The sequence below is a fragment of the Myripristis murdjan genome, chromosome 15, assembly GCF_902150065.1.
Source record: "Myripristis murdjan chromosome 15, fMyrMur1.1, whole genome shotgun sequence".
NCBI classification, from domain to species: Eukaryota; Metazoa; Chordata; class Actinopteri; order Holocentriformes; family Holocentridae; genus Myripristis; species Myripristis murdjan.
This window is the reverse complement of record NC_043994.1, coordinates 17,330,846-17,352,997: the sequence shown is the minus strand read 5'-3', so window position 1 is coordinate 17,352,997 and position 22,152 is coordinate 17,330,846. Positions and strand designations below refer to the sequence as shown.

General features: G+C 40.6%; 2 protein-coding genes across 5 annotated transcripts; one reads left to right on the top strand and one right to left on the bottom strand.

Moving 5' to 3' along the window:
• Window positions 1-19,843, top strand: lrit2 (leucine-rich repeat, immunoglobulin-like and transmembrane domains 2). 3 transcript variants are annotated; one of them, XM_030071089.1, is made up of 4 exons: window positions 1-151; window positions 728-1,518; window positions 2,502-3,345; window positions 19,833-19,843. In XM_030071089.1, exons 1-3 carry the CDS (start codon window positions 42-44, stop codon window positions 3,320-3,322), a joined length of 1,722 nt encoding a protein of 573 aa, XP_029926949.1. In that variant the 5' UTR covers window positions 1-41; the 3' UTR covers window positions 3,323-3,345; window positions 19,833-19,843. The 3 variants fall into 3 exon arrangements, with proteins under 3 accessions (XP_029926949.1, XP_029926950.1, XP_029926948.1); XM_030071090.1 differs by lacking the exon at window positions 19,833-19,843 and adding an exon at window positions 3,588-4,724 and having other exon boundaries at window positions 2,502-3,247; XM_030071088.1 differs by lacking the exon at window positions 19,833-19,843 and having other exon boundaries at window positions 2,502-4,724.
• On the bottom strand, window positions 7,867-21,284 carry cdhr1a (cadherin-related family member 1a). Of its 2 annotated transcripts, none has more exons than XM_030071086.1 (17): window positions 21,156-21,284; window positions 20,381-20,476; window positions 19,678-19,823; window positions 19,480-19,530; window positions 19,296-19,385; window positions 18,945-19,031; window positions 18,115-18,231; window positions 17,446-17,589; window positions 17,049-17,127; window positions 16,722-16,822; window positions 16,169-16,372; window positions 14,282-14,434; window positions 13,905-14,069; window positions 12,625-12,692; window positions 10,512-10,740; window positions 10,156-10,410; window positions 7,867-8,451 (listed from the first exon to the last, which is right to left on the bottom strand). In XM_030071086.1, the coding sequence occupies exons 1-17, from the start codon at window positions 21,214-21,216 to the stop codon at window positions 7,894-7,896; spliced, it is 2,604 nt and encodes an 867-aa protein (XP_029926946.1). In that variant the 5' UTR covers window positions 21,217-21,284; the 3' UTR covers window positions 7,867-7,893. The 2 variants fall into 2 exon arrangements, with proteins under 2 accessions (XP_029926946.1, XP_029926947.1); XM_030071087.1 differs by having other exon boundaries at window positions 8,366-9,304.
• Between the last annotated feature and the right edge of the window lie 868 nt (window positions 21,285-22,152).

Genomic DNA, 22,152 nt, shown 5'->3' with positions numbered 1-22,152 from the left:
AGCACGAATGTAGCCCACAACTGTTGGAATTTTCTCGGACTATGGACATATTGTGTTACTTACTAGTCATCGTTTTGTTAAATTTCCACGCATATCGAGCTTATTCGCAATGTTTACCTGGATGCAGCTGTACAACAGACCGCCATGGAAGGTAAGTGAGTAACTGAATAAAGCTTTATTTACATGACACTTTTTAAAACACACGGTTATAAAGTGCCCCACACACGCGGAAAGACAAAGGTCAATGTATAGAAAAACCAAATACATTAAAAAAGACACACACATATGTATATATACATATTCAGACACGCACACACACGTATACATACGCTCATATACACACAAGAAAATCCATAGATCCTCAGTTTAGATCTGTTGAAAGGCTTGCGTTAAAAAAAGAGTTAAGAATACGTGCCTCATGACTAACCTATATCGAGGTAAATGCATTTAATCTGCTGTGACTGCGTCGGTGTGTGGCCTTGGATCAGTCATTGACGGGTCATATGTTCAGTGCGTCGGCCTGTTACAGTAGTTTTGTTTGCCCATTGATAAACACTCCTTATTTAAATAGGCTAGGTAGTCGAAATGGTGAACGTTTTTAAAGCTTTTTTGTTTTTGTTTTTTTAGCTGAGGTATTGTGCAACAGGCGAGGTCTAATGTGTGTAATTTATTTAGGAAGTAGTCTATTAGCATAGAGGGTAACCAGAGTGTAAAACTGCTTCCCTAGGTCGCTGATTTGTATGGAGGAGAGAGCCTATGGGGCCATACCAGAGAATCTTCCAGATGATATGACCAAAATACGAATAGAAAAATCTCACTTCACTGAAATTCCTCGGGGGGCTTTCTCTAAAGCATCTGCTTTGGAAAACCTGTGGCTGAACTTCAATGACATCACTGTGATAAACTCAAGGGGTCTGGAGGGTTTGCGGAATCTGACCGAGCTCCGTCTGCAAGGCAACAAACTGCGCTCAGTACCATGGACAGCGTTCGAGGACACGCCGGCCTTGAAGATCCTGGACCTGAAGCACAACCAGCTGGACGTCCTGCCGGAGCATGCGTTAAAGTTTTTGCCAGGTCTGACTTACTTAGACTTATCCTTCAATCAGCTTACGGTCATTTCGAAAGAGGTCTTTCTAAACTGGCCTCTCTATCAGAGACTACAAACCGAGGAGGAGCAGGAGGCGACCGGATTGGGGCCCAATGTCGTGCTGGCGCTTCACGACAACGCCTGGCTTTGCGACTGTCGCCTGAAGGGTTTCGTGGAGTTCATCAGGTCCCTCAGGCCTCCAATCATACTGATGAACTCCTACTTGACTTGCTCCGGGCCGGACTTTAGGGCGGGCAAATTCTTCCATGGGGTAGAGCTTCAGGCGTGCATGAAGCCCGTGGTCACCACCCCGTCCGCCAACATCAGCATGCCTCAGGGGGCAAACCTCACACTGCACTGCCTCGCCCAGGCCAGGCCCATCCCCGCGGTGTGGTGGACATATGGCCTCAAGATAATCAGAGGATTTCATGGTAAGAGTTTGATGTGTTATCTAGACTCTAGGCTTGAGCTATATCTTGTTATAAATTAGATACTTAAAACCTTAAAACTTTCGTCGCAGATTCCCATCCTTCTATGAACAGTTAGGCTTACTAATTAGGGGAGGGGGGGTAAATCTGGATAGATGTAATCACCACAGAGTCTCTCGGTCTGCACGTACATGGAGGATTCTCTCCATCTGCACCGCGCCATCACTGTTGATTAAGAGATACTGGAGATTATCCATTATCCACATCATCATAGTGGAATGGTTTCAGTAACTGAGGGCACCAGACCTTCACTTACACACACAACCTTTTTATAAAGTACATTGGAACAAAGTAATAATGGTCATACAGTATATCACTTGGCAGCTGCTGCTCCCGTCCAGTACCACTACTTTTACTGGCACAAGGACAGTTTGGCCTACAACTAGACAATTACAACCATTACTAACATTACTGCCAGTAAGCCAGTAACATTACAATATATTACATTAGAAACAAAAATCACCACTGCGTGTCATGTCTACTATGATCATTATTTACATTATCTTCACTGAAGATACGATCAAATGGTAAAAACAAGCCAGAGCAAGGCCATCAAGCATTCTTTGTGTGTACGTGTGTGTTCTCATGAGGTAAGGGGTAGTCATGTAAATGTTTTCCCTTTCCTTTTGACTGAGACAAGATTTGGTAATGTCTTGCACCTTTTAAAGGTTCCTTTAATAAAATAAATTTGAAATGTATTAATGGATAGCCCCCTGAGATGAACCATCTTGTTTTCAAGGGGGTCCAACATAAAAAAAAAAAAAAAATTATTATAACTACTTTGAGGGAGAAAACCTGATATTGGTGACATAATAATGTTTGAATCCCAAAAATGTGGGCCTTAAGTTGCAAAAGTGTTAATGATTTTCTCATGCAGAGTTTTGGAAGCATATGTAGCCATGTGGATGTGCTTGTTTTCCTCTCAGAGTCTCAGGACAGAGTCGACGAGGACACCATCAGACTGCGCCTGGTAATCCCGTCCCTTCATATGGCTGACCGTGGTGTCTACACCTGTAATGCTGTGAACTTCATCGGAAACTCCTCTGTCAGCATCCTCCTGGACGTCCACTCTCCAGGCGGCTCCCAGTTGTCACTCTCCCCGGGGTTCCAGGCCCCTGCTGGCACTGCTGAGGAAAACGTCTACATCGACATCCGCATAGCCAAGCAGACAGCGCGTGGCATAACCATTGAGTGGTACGCTGTCCTGGACAACCCGTCAGAAACCTGGTTCACCGTCCACTTTGGCCGCTCAGATTCTGCCAAGAAGGAGATGATCTACATTGGCCCTGGAATTAACTCTTACTCAGTGTCTGATCTGATGCCTGCAACCAAATATGAAATTTGTGTCACCCTTAAGAACCAGGTGCCTCGTCCTGGCCAGTGCATCGTCTTTGTAACAGGAAGTGACATCACTCAGATGGAACAGAGGGAGAAGTTAATTCATATTGTGGTGATAGTTTTAGCCATGGTGCTGGCTGTGCCCATTGGTATATATGCCTGCACCACTGACACCAAGCTCGCCTGCCTGGAGGGCATCCTGGCATCTTGGAAGAACCGCCGGAGACATGGCGGCACGGCGGAGACAGGAAGGGAGCGGCACGGCACTTTTGATAGCCTGCAGGCGGGCAGTGATGAAGGCCTGGTTAATAAAGATTCCAGTGAGGAGAGGAAGGTGAGGAGGAGGTCAGAAGACAGACAGCATAAGGGCAAGACTGACCCCAGCAGACTCACAGCTGAACTTTATTAATATTCATTGAACCGATAAGTGAAGTTAAGTGAAAAACTGATCTTATTTCACACTCATGTCACACAATGTTTATATCATTTATCTTAAAAAATGAGTGCAGATAAAGTATCTAGGACTTGATTGGCAACCAACAGCTTGTATTATGTATATGAAAAAAGTTAATCGGTAACACTGGCTTTGATAGTGACAAATAGTAAGACCAAAATTCAGAAGAATCCAAATCATGTCTGCCTTGGTTTTAATCTTATCTCTTCCTCTGTTCTAGGCCGAGGAGTTTGTTGCAAAGATGTGAGTGGTGACCGTTTTGTCAAGACTGTATTTCAAGGATTTGCACCACTGTAGAGAATGTGCTGCTGTCTGTTTCTGTCTCATTTGTTGTGTCATGACATATTTCAGTTTCCATTGTTTGCGCACATTTTGATTGCTATAAGAAGCCACTGTGAATGATTTAAATGTAAGGGCACTCAAGATGACTCTTTTTTCCATTCTTAGCACTTTGAGATTGTTGTATTTATTTATATGTCTATTTATCTATCTGTCCATTTATTTGTTATTGGGTCCACCTTGTTAACAATGTCACTTCAGTTTACACGTTTTGATGTAATTCTTCACCTAAAAAAAGAACTTTGATAAATAAGCCAGATCAGATTAAACATCAGATTAAAGTTTACACATACTATGTATAATGCAGTTATATGATGATCAGATATTAATAGATCATAGGGATGTTTTCTTTCCCTTGGCCACAGAATGTAATCAGTGGATTTTGAGGAAAACACAATATAAAATCTTACATCTTCGCTCTTTCCTGCCACCATCACAGCCTCCCTTATCCTTCCCTACCTACCCCTTTTGTAATGAAACTGTGTATGAGGGTGTGTGTGTGCGTGTGAATGTGAATTTATGCAATAATATAATAATATGCTATTCATTTAGGGACATTTGGCCTTACTGAGTCCATTATTGTTTAAGTGGGATTATGAGTGACACCACTTAGCTGTAAAAATTTGAACTACATGTCCTTTTGATAATTTCTGTGTTTGCGGTGGATAGAGCATTTACTTAGTGACATTTGTGTGTTTGCAAATTTGAGGCAAAAGTTAAAACCTTTAACTCTTCAACTCCCATGATACTTTCTGCCAGGTTTACTTTTGCCAACATTTATTATGGCATAACAAGCACGTCAGAACATAAGCTGACTTCATTTAATAAAGCAGAGTTTACTCATGTTGTATTTTAATGAATCTGATCCATAATACCCTAGAGAGTTTAGAGAAACTTGTAAGGAATGACAAGTATCAGCATCGGGAAGTTGTCCTTTCATTTATTATTTTTCACTTTCATTTCAGATTCAGATTCAGATTCAGATTACCTTTATTTGTCATTTTATGATAATACATAATTGGAACGTGTCGCAGCCCATGCTGTGTGTGTGTGTGTGTGTGTGTGTGTGTGTGTGTGTGTGTGTGTTTTTTTTTTTTTGGTGTACATTAAAGTTTGATTAAAGGATGTTTAATCCTTGTTGCGTCACTGCATGTATATGTTACAGTTCCTGTCTTCCCACTTGTGCGAGCAAGAGACTCAGCAGCTGTGCATAACACATGATCTGTGGTGACCAACCCAGACAGATGGCACATCAGCTACACGCTGGCCAATGGCATTGTTCATTTGACATAATACTCAAACACTGGCATCCTCCCCAGCATCCCCTCCCCCCATCCCTTTATAATCAAATCACACAAGCCCACGCCTCCATTTCATGTTGTCTTCTGTGACGCAAGGAGATCGGTTTATCTCTGCTGGGCCCGGTTCTATTGACTTAAGATCAAGGCATTAACAACTGGCTGAGATTGGCAGCTCTCATTTTTGTGGAGTGCAGACACATCTGCTTTGTTGCATGTTCAGATGTGTTTATATGCTTTGTGGGTGGCAGACTGATGTCGCTTTTTCTTGTAATCCTTATCCTTATTTGTCTGTGACACAAGATTGTGTATTCTGTAGCACTTCATCTCAGCTTTATGACAAACCACACAAAAATCTTTTTGTCATTACATATCCTCATGATGAAGCTGTTTGTTATTTAAACACTATACTAACAGCTGCAGGTCTGATGAATTGGCATCATTCTGATATCTGTTAGTGTAACACACAATTTAATTAGGAGGAAGAAAAAACAGCACTTTGATTTACTTTTTAGAACCTCTGTTGTTTCAAGCAGACCATCACATATGCACTGAAGCAGATTTTGTGAATACTGTACATAGCTTTCTTTCATGCTGGTGCATCAATGCTCTTTGCAACTTGTAACTCTGTAATCCTCTATCAAATAGCCCCGTAATCCCGGCTGCCTCTTACACGGCATAATGCATGATCATTTCGGCTGCTCCTCATATTCCACCATCTCTCTTCAGAGCATTAAAAGCCTGCAACACTGACAAGTGTGCATGTGTGTTTGTGACTAGGTGTGTTTGCCTGTGATGATTTTGTGATGATTCCTCAAGAGTCTTTAGACTGTACTGATGTCAAATAACGGCACATATGCATGTGGATCTGTTTTCAAAAACAAAAAAGAATAACCTAGACCATTTTGACAAGTAGTAAGTCACATCTCAGTTTATGCTTCACAAAAAATAAAAAGATAATCCGTAAATTCCACTCCTGGTCCACTCCTATAACTGTGTCTAATGTGCTGACCGAGGTTGGAGAAAGTTTCGAGCCAGTCACTCACATCTTGTTCATCCAAACTAGATCAGGGCAGATGGATTTTGGTTTCCAGCCAACGATGCAATATTGTACAAAGATGAACAAGTTGGTCCTTGGATTAGAGAGGGTAATCTGCAATTTCCATGCTTTATGTAACTTTGGAAAAGTGTACATGTTCGGTGGATGTCTACACAAATACCCACTGAGTGGTTTAGTGTAACTTCATAATTGATAAGAGCTGACAGACTGTAAATCTACAAAGAAAAAATGTTTGTTAATCAGAATCTAAAGAATAACCTACTCAGTGTTTTCTGTTACTTCTTTGTCTAAAATACCAGAAAATACCTTTGGATGCTGTGCTACTTTGTCTTCATTTATTTTGTTTTGTTTTCTCTTGACATAATTTTTACAAAGGCTTTTCAACCCACTAATTGCTTTTCTCTGCCACATCACCACAATCAGTAGAGAGGAATAACACGACTTCCACCTTACAAAAACTAAAGGTTCAGCTTAAATGATTGCACTTTGTGTTAAAGACAAGGATCTGGGAAATGTAGCTGATCTCAGACCTGACCTTTTGATAACGTCCTCAGGCTGACTGGCAGTGCTGCCAGCATCTTGTCTTCCTCCAGGAGGGGGCAGCGGAGTGTACATTTACTGTAACAGGCTCATTAAGTTTGTCTTAAGTGAGTTGACAGCAGCAGGCTTGATGATCAGCCTGCGAGATTTGTATCTCTTGTACTCCAGTCCAAATTTTTAAGTGGTTGTGGCCTGACATCCTGCCCCTTCTCACAGGGTTTACTAAAGTTCCCCTTAATATTTGAAAAAATGAAAGGAAATGAAATAAAATATTAATTAAAAATTAATTTTAAAAAAATTAAAATGAGCCAATAGTTTATCCACATATTAGTTCATTTTCAAAATTTATTTACAGTTCATACAATAAATTATGTTTGCTTTGTTGGTATTAAAATTCAGATTTTTTTTATGATGGCAATTATTTTTCAGAAACAAGTAAAAGCAAGCAAGCAAGAAAGAAACCATTAAAGATACAATCCATGTCAATGGATGAAACACATTAGAACTGAATCACAAATCTTTTGGGACAAATGCAATTATGAAGTAATATTTTTAATAGAAATAATTTCTATTATGTGAAATCTCCATTGATTTTATTTAAACATTACTCACCACACCACACCTGCACCTGCGTTGTAGGATTATAGGCCTTACTAAGGTGATCACTTTGGTCCACTTCCCCTGGGTTGATCTCTTTAGTCAGTTCAAGTGTCATGTAATCTCTTGTAAGGAGCTTTGCTGCACAGCAAATAAACAAGCTCACTTGTTGAAATGTTGTATATGACTTCATTTCCGACAAATGTTATGGGTTGACTCAAGTTAAGCAGCTGCTGAATCAACAAAAGGTTCAATAGTGGGTTTACCCATCTAGAAAGCTGAACCATAAACACATATAGCATCACAAACTTATTCTGAATGATGATACAATTGACTGGAAATGTTTTCTTCCATTACATGAAAATAAAATTAATAGTAAACATTAGTAATAAAAGTAAGTTGTTCCCATATATCAGGGGTGTCAAACGGGTGCCATGGAGGGCCGAGAGGCTGCAGGTTTTCATTCCAACCAAAAACTCCACCAGGTGATTTCACTGATTAGTTCCTTCTCTCTGCTTGGAGATGGGGTAATCAGTGAAATCACCTGGTGGAGTTTTCGGTTGGAATGAAAACCTGCAGCCTCTCGGCCCTCCATGGCACCAGTTTGACACCCCTGCCATATATTTTCAAACTTGAAAACTCACAGGCACACACACACACACACACACACACACACACACACATACAGAACTCTAGTAGTCGTTCTGCCTCCTCTTCTCCAGTCTCATTTTGAGCTCTGAAACCAGTGCTTTGTTCACAGTGTCCTGCCTGGTCATCTCTGATTTCCTTTTCGGCTTAACTGCCACTGCTGCTGATACAGTGGGCACCACCCACTGCCTGTCCCCTGGTATGTAGGAAGGGGGTGGAGGGGGTAGGGATGGGGCACATGGTGGCGGAGGCGGGGGCCATTGTCTGACAACATTGCTGACATTGTTGTTATAGTTAACATTCTCCACTGTGAGTTCCGGTTCCGGCTCTTCCTCTGCAACACGAAATTTGTCTGCAGAGTTCTCTGTTTTCTTGAAGGGGTTCTTCCAGATCCAGGTCTGCTGGTGCCGTGGCCTCCTCTTTATACGGCGGTTTGGCAGGATCCGGTTGGACTTTTTGTTGCGCATGAACATTGCAGTGGAGATGATGACTGTGACTATGACCATGAGACTAATGACACCAGCGAGCATGCCTAGGATTTGCAAAGGCTTGTCTCTACTCTGCATTAAAAATGACGCCAAAGGCCCCCCACTGAGTTGGGTCTGTAAAAGAGCACAGGGAGAAGTCACATCCATGGGACTGAAATCATAGACTGTCAAACACAATGCTTAACTCCTGTCTGTTCTCCCTTATGTGGAGTCCTGCCTGTATCATTTGGCCAAAACACATGATTTGAAGTATACATTGTTACTGCTGCCAAAGAGACACTGTTAAAAGCACAAATAAATCATTGCCAGTGACAAATCATAGCCAATATTATTATGCCAGTTTAGGAACAGACAAAAATGCTTATGTCCGGGTGCTTTTGCCAATTAAGCACACTAAAATAATAATGATTTTACAATGAAGTGCACTGTTTTTCTCACATTTGGTCAAGACAAGATCAGAAGAGTTGATTGGGACACGCATAGCTGAGACAATCCCGCACTGCATTTGATAATGAAATGGTATGGATTCTTGATAAAATCTACAAAGAAGGATAAATCTATTCCTTGGATTATGGAAGCGTGTTGCAGTTGTGTTTTTATATTAATAAAGACAATTTAGTGTTGTGAGGATAGTTTACACTGTGCTCCTGTACTCCTTTACAGACGCCAACCTAATTCTAAAGCAGCTTTTTAAAATAATATACCAGAAATTCTCAGTACCTCAGAATAATGCTGATAATGCTGATAATCTCGTGGCAAGCTTCATTTATGGCACAACCCTCCTTGTAATCTTTCTGATCTTGCCCTGAGATTGGATACGTGACTTTTTCACAGAGTTCCAGTACATAAGTGTTGAAATGAAGATTGTCAAAGAAATGGCGAAGGAGACAACGGTCAAACAAATCCCAAACACAGCCCCTGGACGCTTCCTTAGGCCCAGGAAGTATGAGAAAAATCTGGATTTGATCTGAAAACACAATAATTGCAAGTGTATGAGATTGACTTGTTCTACGGCTGCAAATCTGAACTTGCTATCTAAACAAACACCTGATTGAAGCTGACAACTTGGGCTGTGTTGATGAAAGCTGCTCTGCAGAGAGGCTGTAATCTCCTCCATGTAAAACTTCTGGGATGTTTTAACACTCATTCTTTACATAACACACTTCACACAAGGAATACTGCAACGTTTTGGGCAAAATAACCTTGTACCGACTCCAATACCATTTTCACCTCTGTACATCCAGTGGTCTGGTTCCAAAGGGTAGCATTCTGTGTTAGCTTAGCATAAAGACTTGAAGTGTCTGGAAATATTAGTTGCAACATCCAACTTATCCTCAAACACCTCTAGTTTTTTAGAAAAAAAAAATATCGGTGTATTTCAAATACGTGATACATGAAAAAAGGGTATTTTGTACAAAACTTTGAAGTATTCCTTTATGATTTAGACTCTTGTAGGGAATGAAGAGACAGTTAAATAGTAAGTGGAAATGAGGAAACAACTAACTAGAAAATGCAGCTCCACACTAAATTCATTTTCTAAGCATACTAAAAAATTTGATTTGGATCAAGAAAAATTGGAAATTTGGAGGGAATGAGCATGAGGCCTGTTTCATACTGCAGGTCCAGCATATTGGATTTATTTCGGTGCTACTTTTCTCCTCGCCTCTTCTGGCCTCTTCTGGCCTCTCCTCTTCTCTCCTCTCCTCTCCTCTCCTCTCCTCTCCTCTCCTCTCCTCTCCTCTGCTCTCCTCTCCTCTCTAGCACTCACTTGGATTTAAAACACACATTCCTACTTTGCTATGCATGGACTAGACTTACCGCTTCGCTAATGTCAATCTTGACGACTGCGGTGGTGCTGAAGGAGGGCTGGCCTCGGTCGCGGGCCTGGACCACCAAAGACCAGGTGCAGTCCTTCTGCTTGGTGATGTTCTGCACGATGTCTATTGACTTGATGTAGGACTTGAGCATAATCTCCCCCGTGTCAGAGTTGATGTCAAAGATGTTATCTGGGTCAGCTTTCATGATGGAGTACTCAATGACGTTGTTGGGTTCCTCTGCATCATCATCCACAGCCTGTGCAGATGCATTACAAATTAGCAACAATAACAGCAGCATTATTCAGGGTTTCACTTTGTCTGATGCTCACAGCAACTAGCACTCACACAGGAACATACCTCTATTTTCACTGGTGCTCCAATGATCATGGTCTTCTCCAGGAAATTCTCATTGAACTCAGGTGGATGGTCATTCAGGTCCAACACAGTGACAAAGACCTCAGCCAGGCTGTACTTTCCCTCAGTGTCTTCTGCCTTCACATAGAAGTTATACTTGGATCTGACCTCTGCATCCAGGTTTGCCCAAGGCTGAGTGTAGATGATCCCAGATGTAGGCTGGATCAGGAACCTGCGATTGGAAGGACATAATTGAAAAATGACTCTTTAGAAATTAAATTCATAGTATGCAACACCCATGGAATACACACTATTCTGACTGGGGCTATTTTGTGTGTAAACCTTTATTTTATTCTGTGGAAAACTTACTGAGAGTCTGCGGTCTTTGCCTTTAATGCCCTGCTTCACACTCACATGTGGGGCAGCAGCTTTCCTCTGCCACTTGCCACTGTGCAGCTCTAATGGAACAATTGTGGCTTAAGCACCTTGTTCAAGGGCACCTTGGTGCTAATGGTGGCAGAGGAGAGCACGACACAATGACCCAGTTTTTAGATTTTCCCATCACGCCCTGGAATTGAAACCTTGATAATTATTATGAATGACTATTTTCGGAAAGTATCATTCCTTAAAAGGGTTAGGTTTGCTATTACAGCTCCGTATGTGGCCTATTTATGGATTTTCAGTTAAATGCAGATCTTGTGATAGTGGAAGATTAAAATGTTCCCAACATTTCTTTAAAAAAATAAAAAAACAAAACAAAACAAAAAAAGAAAAACAGGTACAGAGGAAATAAAGCTTATCTGTGCTGCTCTCACAGCGTGATTTTCCATGTCAGTCATGGCAGAAAGACATATTGCACCACAGCAATGTTGCACTCTATTGCTTAAAAAACAACATGTATAAAAGGAATGAAATTAGATTTTTTTTTTTCTTTCCTCAGTGACAGACATGCCTACTGTGACATTGTCACACAGTAAGGTATTTGGAACTAAAGGGCAGTCTATTTCTTCTCCAATCCCATTAGAGGATTAACAGAGAGGACCAGCAGGCAAAGATCAGGACTACATGGTCAGGTGCATGGTGAAGTATTGTAATGCATCAAAGGAGGTTAGCTTTGAACACCAATGAGAAAAAAGTCTACAAAAGCAGAAACCAAACCAGTGCAGCTACACAGCATTGGTTTGGTGCCTTTATGAACTGACTGAACCAAGCCAAATAAATTAAAAAATAATAATAATACAATAAAACGAAATAAAATAATAAAGATAATTTGCTGTCATACTTCCCAACACGTAACATATATTGTTATATCTGGTCTTCAGTCACAAGGTAGCATTATGGCAGTCTATAAAAATATTTCCTTGTCAGTTAATATGCTTAGCCAGAAAATGTATGGAGTTTGATATCTATGTGTAAACAACATGTAAGTGAGTGACATTTTCTTGAGACAAGCACCAACTCAAGACCATCTCAGACGATGATGATGATTTTCATGTCAGCAAATATAACTTTGTCCCTGGGTTTATGGTGCCTTTTTTTTGTGAGCAGTGCGGTTCTCTGCGCTGTCGTCAAATACTATGAACTGCTAATAATGTTTCATAAGCGATTGTGTTTTTTGTCAGAGGGTTTTTATCTTGTCTGCTGGAACCCGACCAGCTGATTTTCTCCACCAACACTGACATAATCACCACACGTGGAACTATGAATAGGCAGTGGGAAGACAGCAGAAACAGATATGGAGATGGAAACATGATAGATAGATAAATTTATAGATATACCTTTATACTTTTACTTAAAAAAATTATACAAATAAGACACATAAAACTTGTCTTTCTTCCATATGTACTGCCATGAATAGTGCTGCAAAACCATGATTTCAATAAGGAATGTTTTCAGCAATTGCTTAGTAAATCACAGGTGAAAAATCCAAAATTGCCAAGGGTTAATTTAAGTGAAAATGTGAAAATGGAAAAAGCATTTAATTTCAAATTAAATCAAGTACAGGCAATTTTTCCATAGTGGACCTTTAATGTGTGGATGTGTGTTTGAGTGCTGATGGCAGACATTGTCACAGATGTAATTATGGTGAGGCTAACCAAAGTTATCTTATACTCACAGGTCAGCCCCTGAGCCATAGATAGAGTACTTTACTTCCCCCCAGAGTCCTGAGTCTGGATCTGTTGCCTGTAGAAAACAGAAAAGAAAGTAACTCAAGCTATGAAATTCTTGTTTACATGTTTTTGTGTAATATACAGATCAGCGATTGAAGCCACATGTGTGTGTGCCTTCCCCTCACTGTCTACTACCGCCACTGTTGTGATTGAGTGATAAAGTGGTAATGCCTTAAAAATAAACTACCTTTAAGATATTTTGAAGCTGGGTGTTTCTTTGCTGAATGAACAGCACAGCAGATTGCCTTGCCCCATGGATTCAGTAAAGTGAATGGATCTACAGGATGCTGGATTATAACCTGATGTTAAAGGGGTCAGCTATAAAAAGACTGTATTTTGATGTCACAGGCACATCAGTATAATATCAGCTAATCTTTCTGAATGTCCTTGCAGGAGCGCTTGTTTGCTGTCTCTGTTGGTCCCAAGGTCACTAGTTGGCTGTTCTTTTATCTAATTGAAATTGCCTGGGATCACGGTGATGAGCCCCTGTGGTGTTCACGCAAGGACAGGATTTATCAGTGAGCCTCCCTGATGCTTTTAGCCTCTACAAGGCTGATGAACTGACAAGGGCAAAGGTTTCAGTGGACCACAAAACTGTCCAGATCTGGGGATGAAGAACAGTTCTCCGTGTTCTCTACTACTTTCAAACAAACATAGTGGTGCTGTCAAGCAAAAGGTTTAATGCTTGATTCCATGTTTTCACTTTAGCTGAGGGATTGTATGATCCTCTATGAACTGTGGAAAATCTATGACGTGGTGTGAATGAAACCTTATATATCTATCTATCAATCTATCTATCTATCTATCTATCTATCTATCTATCTATCTATCTATAGATAGATAGATCTATTTATGCTAACTGGAACATGGAAAAATGATATGGATGTATATGGAGAGAGCTCAATATGTCCATAAAATTATGCATGACATTTCTGAACATATTTTTGTGCTGCTGCATGTGCTGCTAAGCATTAGAAAAAAAAAAAAAATCTGGGAATTTGGTGTTACACAACAAAATGAAAGTGATAGCCATCTGGCAGCTTACCTCCCCTAGCTTTCATCAACATGTTTTCACATTTTATCCCAACCCCCCGAAAAGTCTACATTTAGGGAATTAATGGCTCTCTTGAGCATTTTGTTAAAATCAGCATTCCTCTTTAGCCTGGAGTGAGTGACGTACATTGGTGATGGCATGTATTTTTAGAGAGGATGAGCTCTCACTCACCGTCACTGACACAACATTGGAGCCACCGGGTGAGTTTTCGGGAATTCTTGCTATGTAGTAATCTGAGGAGAATTTGGGGGCGTTGTCATTGGTGTCCAGGAGATGAATGACAATGTCTGCTGTGGCGCTGAATCTCTCCGGTGTATCAATCTCAACTGCAAGTAACTAGGGGAGGGAAGGACACATTAAAAAATAAATAAATATATGAAGTAGTGATATGATATAGATGCCATTACTTATAATCCCCTGAAATATCACCGCCATTTGTTTAGAAATGTGTGCATTTTTTAAATCCCATTTTAATCTACTGACTTGTGCAGTTGCAGTTCATTTGAATGAGGAGAGATGAGAAAGATAAAACCGTGAAATGGGTTAACCTTGTATGTGAGAAAATGGTGTTTCTCATAGTCCATAGCAGCAGAGTCCTCAACCAGGATTGTGACCTGAGCCTCATTGAGGACCGTCTGCGGGACGACTCGCAGCATCCTTCCTGGTCCGATCAGCCTCAGGTTGAATTTGGCATTGGCCCCCTGCAAGTAGACAACACGCTGCATGAACATACTGCAACATCTGCATTATCATCATCTCTTGTTTTGCTGAGGTGATGTCATCACACAGCATGGCAGAGCTATGGTATACATGTGTCAGCCTATTTATAGTAAACAGCATTCATTGCAGTGCTACCGTAAACCAACAACAGACACATAATCCATGATATGTTGTCCATTCAATCAACGTGAAACCCTTGCATCTATTAACATCGAGGATTGTATACTGTACAGAAATCAATAGAGTATCTGTCTCAGCGGTACTATTAATATTAATGGAACATAATATCATTGTTCCTGTGGAGAAAACATTCCCTGATTTTGTAACAGGTCAACATCAGTAAGTTGGACAAGGGTCACACGAGGAGCTGCAAACACAAAGGGACTTGCGTAAGCTGACAAATGGCACTTTTTTTAAAAAAAAATTTCTGTCGGCTTACATTCAAATTTATGTAATTTCAAAAGGATTTGAGTGATAATGGCTGAAAGCTTAATGTTCATTCATAGCGCAGGTCCTTTTGAGCACATTATTATAGTGTGGGAAATGTTAATTAGCTCAGTTTCCCATTGGATGTTTATATAATTTTATTACAAAAGTAGTGTAGTTACATAATAAAAAATACTCTTTGTCTCTTGGGAAGCAGAGGTACCTTTCAAAGGCAGCAATATCAGCACTAAAAGCTGAACGAGTAATCACTGAATGAATAAACCCCTGAATGAGGCAATGTGTGGGAAACAGGATGAGGGACAAGTCATTGTTTTGCAATTAAGTCTCCAGTCCTGGCATTCAAGTCCAAGTCTAGTCCCAAATCAAGAGAGGCAAGTCATGGTTGTCAAGATAAAACTGAGCCTGTTTTTTAAGTGCCTGAAAGGTTTTTTGAAGATACTTTTTTTTTCAGGTCCAAGTCAAGTTGCAAGTCCTAAACTTTAAGGTTTGAGTCCTCAACAAATCATAATGCACTCTTTACCAATCTTACTTTAAAGTTTTAATTATTTAATTATTTATTTTACCTCTGCCTGTCCTGTATATGCAAATTATTGCACATGCTCCATTAACACATCCCATTTCATATAATTCATCTAAACCCCCGTCTCACTCTCTTCACCACACATGCACACACACGGATGCCTCTGCCCTGCTCTCCTGAACAAAATGAGCGAACCTACAAATGAGCGCCTCTGTCCCTCCTGCCTCCCCTCCCTGCAGTTAATGTAGATTATGTCTGTGGTAATGTTGTTAGGCTGCTGCGGGCCATTCATCTTTAACAGATACCTAATCTAACACTGGATTGAGCTGATTGTTGATTGATTTGATTAGATGTCAGCTACCTGCTGACTGGCTGTGGGTCAGTGTGGATCTGGGACATGAAGAGCTAATTGGCTGATGTTAATTGAAGTCATGTTTGCTAGGAGAAGTCAAAGGTAACTTCCTTAGCTTGCCTTGCACCACTACGGATCCTATAAACAGGGGTTAATTGCATAATTTGAAATCTTTGGGTTTGGGTAAGGTAGACTATCAAGTCTTTCCGAGTCAAATAAAGTCAGAGTGAAGTCGTGAGTCAATGGTGTAGTAGTCAAAGCTGAGTTGCAACTCCAGCTTGATTTTGTCAAGTCGAGACTAAAATCATTAAATTTGTGACTTGAGTCTAAGTCAAGCCCAAGTCATGTGCCTCAAGTCCACACGGATGGAAACAGGATTACTAAGAGTCACTGCACCTGATCAGAGTCATTGACGGTGATCTTCAGCCCCCTGAGTATCTCTCCCTCTGGTGGATGTTCATACATGGTCAGCTCAAAAATGTTCTGCGGGCCTTTCTCCCCATAGAAAGTGGGTGGATTATTGTTCAGATCCACCACCCGGATCACCACTGTGGTCACTCCGTAGTCCATGAGGCTGCCATCAGGACCAACTTCTGAAGCCTGGACACAGAGGGTGATAATCATGTTAGCCATCTGACAACTTTGGCAAAAGAGTTCAACAGCTTGAATATCAGAGCAGAAATAATTCAATTTGTTTCCATTGAGAGTCTTTAGTTGGAGGTACAATTTTCATTTTTTTTTTTCAAAATGAGGGTTTTCTCAGTCCTTTCTGTCTGCATCTATATATACTGATACACAAATAAACATGACATGAGAAATAAAAAAAGAGGGAAGTGAGAATAATCTCTTAAATGTAAATTTTCTTGTTTTCTTTCTTTACCAGAAAGAAAACAAGAGCAGTTTAGACCTGTCCTGGAAAAAAAGAGTGACAGAATGAGTTGCACCTTACCCTGACTTTGATGTTGAATATCTCTCTCTTCAGATACATGGGGTGAGTCAGCAGGGTGATGACACCAGTAGTTTCATTGACGCTAAAAACTCCATCATCACCTGCAGAGACAAGCAACAGGCAGACTTATGAATCCTCTCATTACAACAAAACTCTGTGAGATAGAGCTCAGTTAAACTTTCATCTCATTTATTTCTTATTTGGATATCAGTTGTATTAAATAACACTGTAAACATACTATTCCAAGTGACATGGTGTTGTAATAAACCAGCAAGTAAAACACGTGGAATACATGCGACTCACAAAGTCTTAAGGTGAGGAGCTTACCTTCGTCAAATGAATAACTGATTGGATTTGGATTTCCCACATCACCATCTTTGGCAACAACAGTGTATATTTCCGATCCCTAGGAACAGATTATTGGAGTGTGATTGAACAAACTGATATGTTAGGCAAAACACATAAATAATTAGCTGTGATAACTTTAAAGTATCCAAAATAAATGGCCTGCTGTAGATCTGGACTGAAACTTTACAGACCCATACATGCAGTAAATGATTATTATTCAGATTGCTCTCACATTAGAGTCAGTGGCAAATATTATTGCACAATAACATTACAGAAGCAATGTTTTTTTTTTTAAACTTGTCCATTGCATAAATTACACACCAAATTTCATGCTTTTCAAGGTGCAACCATAGGAGAGAGATGTTATCATACTCACTGGCGCTGAAACTTCATAAACGTAGCCAAAGTATGGTATCCCAATGAAAGATGGTGGTGTGTCCTGGGCATCTATCACATTGATTGTCAGAGTAGCACTGGACGACAAAAACTGCTCCTTGCCATTAAAATTCCCACCACCATCCTGGAACAAAGGTCATTTTAAGCCTCCATGTTAACAATTTTGTACATGGATTAGGGTTTTGTACAACACCACACAGATCTATACTGCTATATGTGTAAGGCTAAAATAATAAAGAAATAAAGGCTAATACTGGGACTTTGTGGAGGAATTTCATTTAATTTGTGTGGTAGGCCATGGAGCATCTGATTAGACTGTGGGCCACCTTTTTGAGGGAATGATGTTTCAGGTTTTTTTTCCCTCATAAACTGTCTTTAGAGAACTGTCATATAGCATATAATCTATGTGATGCTACTGGGTGAAAGATGGGGAATTCACAATTTAGAGTCTTCAATTCAGCTGAGTTAAATGAATTTGGATTGTAGGAAGAAAGTGGAGCCCACAACACAGTGAGAATTGCACATTTAAAGGACCAGGACTTGATCCTTTCTGCTGTGAGGCGACAACGCTCACCACTGAGCCACCAAGTTACCCCAGTTACAGCAGTGCATAAGACAACAGCTGAATGAGTTGTGATGCAACCATTACCTTTGCAATGACAGTGACAAAGTGCGTCTTGGATTTCTCATAGTCCAGCATTTCCCCAGGTTTGATACGAAGGACGCCACTGTGTCTGTCGATGGCAAACAAACTGGGCTGGGCGTTCTGCAGCAGAGAAAGGACAAAGGTGGCGTTTTAAAAGCTCACACAGGCGCACAAACGAGGTCACATGGGTGAAAAGCCTGTTGATGAAACCCCTAAACCACATTTATTACCACCACTCACGTGAGCTATCATGAAAAGTGGTCAGATGGCCGCATAAAAACTGTGCACTCAACAGCCCCTTGAATTAGGCCACATCCTGCATAAAAGTCCATCTCTCTATCCGTTGGGATGTAAAGAGCCTATATGCCCAAGGACAGGACAGGCAGGTGGAAGCTGCTGTGTCCAGATGTACACGATGCCACTCGTCCCAGTCACTCCAGGCCAGCTGTTCCCTGTTCGTAATAGCCCAAAGTGCAAACTAACATGTCCTGCCACCCCCTGCCAAAGCAGCCCTCTAAGCCTCCAATACCTCACACAAATGTAATTGTGATTTAATCCCCCCGCCTGATAACCACACAAGCATATTCAAGCACATGCACAAACACACACATGCGTACACATGGCATAAAAATCTAAACGACGCTAACCTCATTATCTTTGCATTTATACATCCTTATCCTTTTCCACCAAACCCAGATTAACCTTACCGCTGGCCACTGTCGGCTTGAATTTTATATGAAAGGCATGTGTGTGCTTTTTGTGGTCACATGATTATTTCAGAGTAAGCAGGATTGTGGGTAGGTGGTTGGTAGGCCCACATCTGCGGTCATTACCTGGAGGTAGTAGGTGACAGAGCCGCCTGAGCCTGTGTCTCTGTCCACTGCCTGGACTTTGAAGATGCTGCTACCAGATGCAGTGGTCTAAAATCAGAAACAGAACATAATTCTGGTCAGAAAAAAAAAAAACATTATGTACAATCACACAGTGCTGTCATACTGTTTGGGGTTTTTTCATTATCTCGCTGTGTGTGTGTGTGTGTGTGTGGTGAGGGGGTGTGGTGGGGTCTCCACCTCTGTTTTCATTTAAAAGGTTTGGGCTTAAAAGGTCGCAGATCAAAGGACACCACAGCAGCACAACAATACAGTGTCCCTGGATTTTATTTAATGCCTTATGACTGGACTTACTTCCAGTACGTCAACAATTGCAGGCATATTTTGGAACTCTGGTCTTTCATCATTTGCATCCATCACAAATATCGTCACTTTTTCCACAACCTGTAAAAAGAATTACAGAAAATTACTAATCCATAATTTAATTCCATATTAATTTGATTAAGATTAATTATAATATTATAATTATAATACATACCTTGCTTCGGCCGTCTGTGATGCTGACCAGAACTTCAACAGAATCTTGTTTCTGATATGACAACAGAGGAAGAGGAAGAGGGAATCAGCGAAGTGTGACCGTAAGACCAAACACAGAACAACAATCTGATTTGCTTCAGATTGGTAAATGGTGAAATTAACATGAATCTTGTTTTGTTGATGCCTCAGTGAACTTTACCTCTCTGTCTAGCTTTTCCACCAAGGTGATGTTTCCGGATTTGGGGTCGACTCTGAAATATTCTTTGGACCCTGGCTCAAAGGCAAGGCCATATCTCACCTCCTGACCCTCAGGATCTGTGCCATTGAGACAGTAGATCTGTGTACCTGAGGAAGGACATGAAACTTATTGTTCAGTCTACTTAAACCCAGCTGATCACCGGTTGATGAATTTTTGGAAGACAACGCATTGGAAATTATATGGGATGCCTTGTTTTTTTTTTTGTTTTTTTTTTAAAGAAAAAAAGTGCATGGTTCCAAATTCAAAAGGACCAGCCTTAAATCAGCTACATCTAAGAGTGTTGTTGACTTCATGATTTGGTCAAACATGTGAAACAAACCAGGTTGAGATAAGCAGATGGTACAATTGTGCCCTGGCTGATGGAAAGCATGGAGGGAGAGCCCCACCAAACACTTTTTTTACTACTGTCGAAAACGCACTGCACATCAACAGGTGGCATCAACAGATTGCAGCCTCCTGATGAGCATGTTAGTGTGAGCACATACATATGAGCCACACGGCATCTGTTCATTTATCAAAGGCAATTTGACATCCTGTGCTCTCAGATACTGGCAACCCAAACCCGTCATTTTGTTGATTGGTTGTTCTGTTGGTCTATTAGCAACTGGAATTAAATGTCCTGTAGCTCAGAAGTGGATCTCACCGACAGCCGTGTCCTCTGACAGGCTAAACAGAGCCAGGTTCCCGTTGTGGCTATAGGGCCCATTGTCATAGAAATAGGGTGCAAAGTCTGCTTTTGCTGAGGAGAGAGAGACATCAAACCAAATATTAACATTAGAACTTATTGACCTTGATGTGTTATCACTTATTTGCATATGTTACAGCTAACTGAATTAAATTTCCATTACATTTTACAACCAACAGCACCCTGTTTAAGAGGGTGCAAGAGTACATGTTAATAAACAATTTATTATTGTTACAAATGCTGGCCAAAGGGGCTACAAAAACAAAGCTGGCTATACTGCATTAAACGCCCCCCACGTTCTCTATCCCTTTGGCTAGGATTACGGGTTGCTTACGTCAATGTCCTAAAATATCTACGCTATACATAGGACAGAGATCTCTGGTGGCAGAAATAATGCAATTTCTGTTTGTGATATCACAATTATTCAGATAGTATATGATGGTATACCTATAATATAATATTCATCAGCCATAGAATGATAAAGACCTATGAAACTAATGTCATACATCAATATCAAAGCCAAACAAGGTATAAACTCCAGTGTAGCTATATAAACAAGTAAGCAAATGAAGTAAGAGCATGCATTAATTGACAGTAGAAGTCAAACATAAACTAAGCACACTGCAGAAAAAATTACAATCATCTGCTCAGAGGCTCTCCAATGTCTTTGAACCGTCTGATCACAGCAACAAGAGCCAGTTACATTACCAGAGAACTGAGAAGTGACACTTACCAAAGCAGACATGCACTAAAACAAGAAGCAATGGCAAATGTAAAAATTTGACATTCTTCATCCTAAAGAACAAAGTCGTGAAATTGCACCATGAAGAGGGCTCAGTGGAGAGTCCTGCACATGAGACGCTCTCCCTCAAGGTGTTTGTGGACAACTAGGCGATGGCTGAGGCAGATGCTCACATGCTAATCCAATGACCCATCTTAACCTTGGAAAGAGTGGGCACCTTCAGTCCAGCTAGGCTACTTCATCCAATTCAAAGGAGCTGGCACTGTCTCCAGGGCAGACAAGCCAGGGGCACCTGGCAACCTGGCTGAAGATGGACAGGTATATCACTGATATTCAGATTCTATGTATTTATTTTACAAAAATGTATGAGTCCGTATATCTATGCAAGTGCCTGATGAATAATGTCTAAACTTTTTTCAGTCTTGGAGGAGATTTGCAGGATCTCACTAGAGCTAGGAAAGCAAAAGTGCAAAAATCATGTGAATTTATGCATTTATAAATTTAATTTACCAGTGTGTGTTTCAGTTAAATTCTACAGTCTGATGCAAGTTGTCAACAGATACTGTCTAGACTACCACCAGGAGATGTTCAACAAAACATTTGCATTCAAGTTTACACTGGCAAATACTCAAACACTGGATTCTACATTTGCTCAGAAACCAATCATATCATCTTTTCATTAAGAATAATCATCTTTACTACTGTAATGTTTTGCTTGTGTTAGGGTTTATAGCACATTATCACTTTAATTGCTGCACAATGTCCTCCTTTCAAGTCTATAATGGAGTGTAGCTGATGTCATTCTGATTTACAATGTGATTGTTGTGATCTGCCTGTTGAATAAAAAACAATTACACATTAAGCGCTGTGTCAAACTATTTAATGGACAATGACGTGGGATTTAAAATGGGGCAGAATCCATACTTACAAGTCTGGTCAGTGTTTTGCCCACAGTGCACACCATCTGCTGCACTTCATAACCATCTGT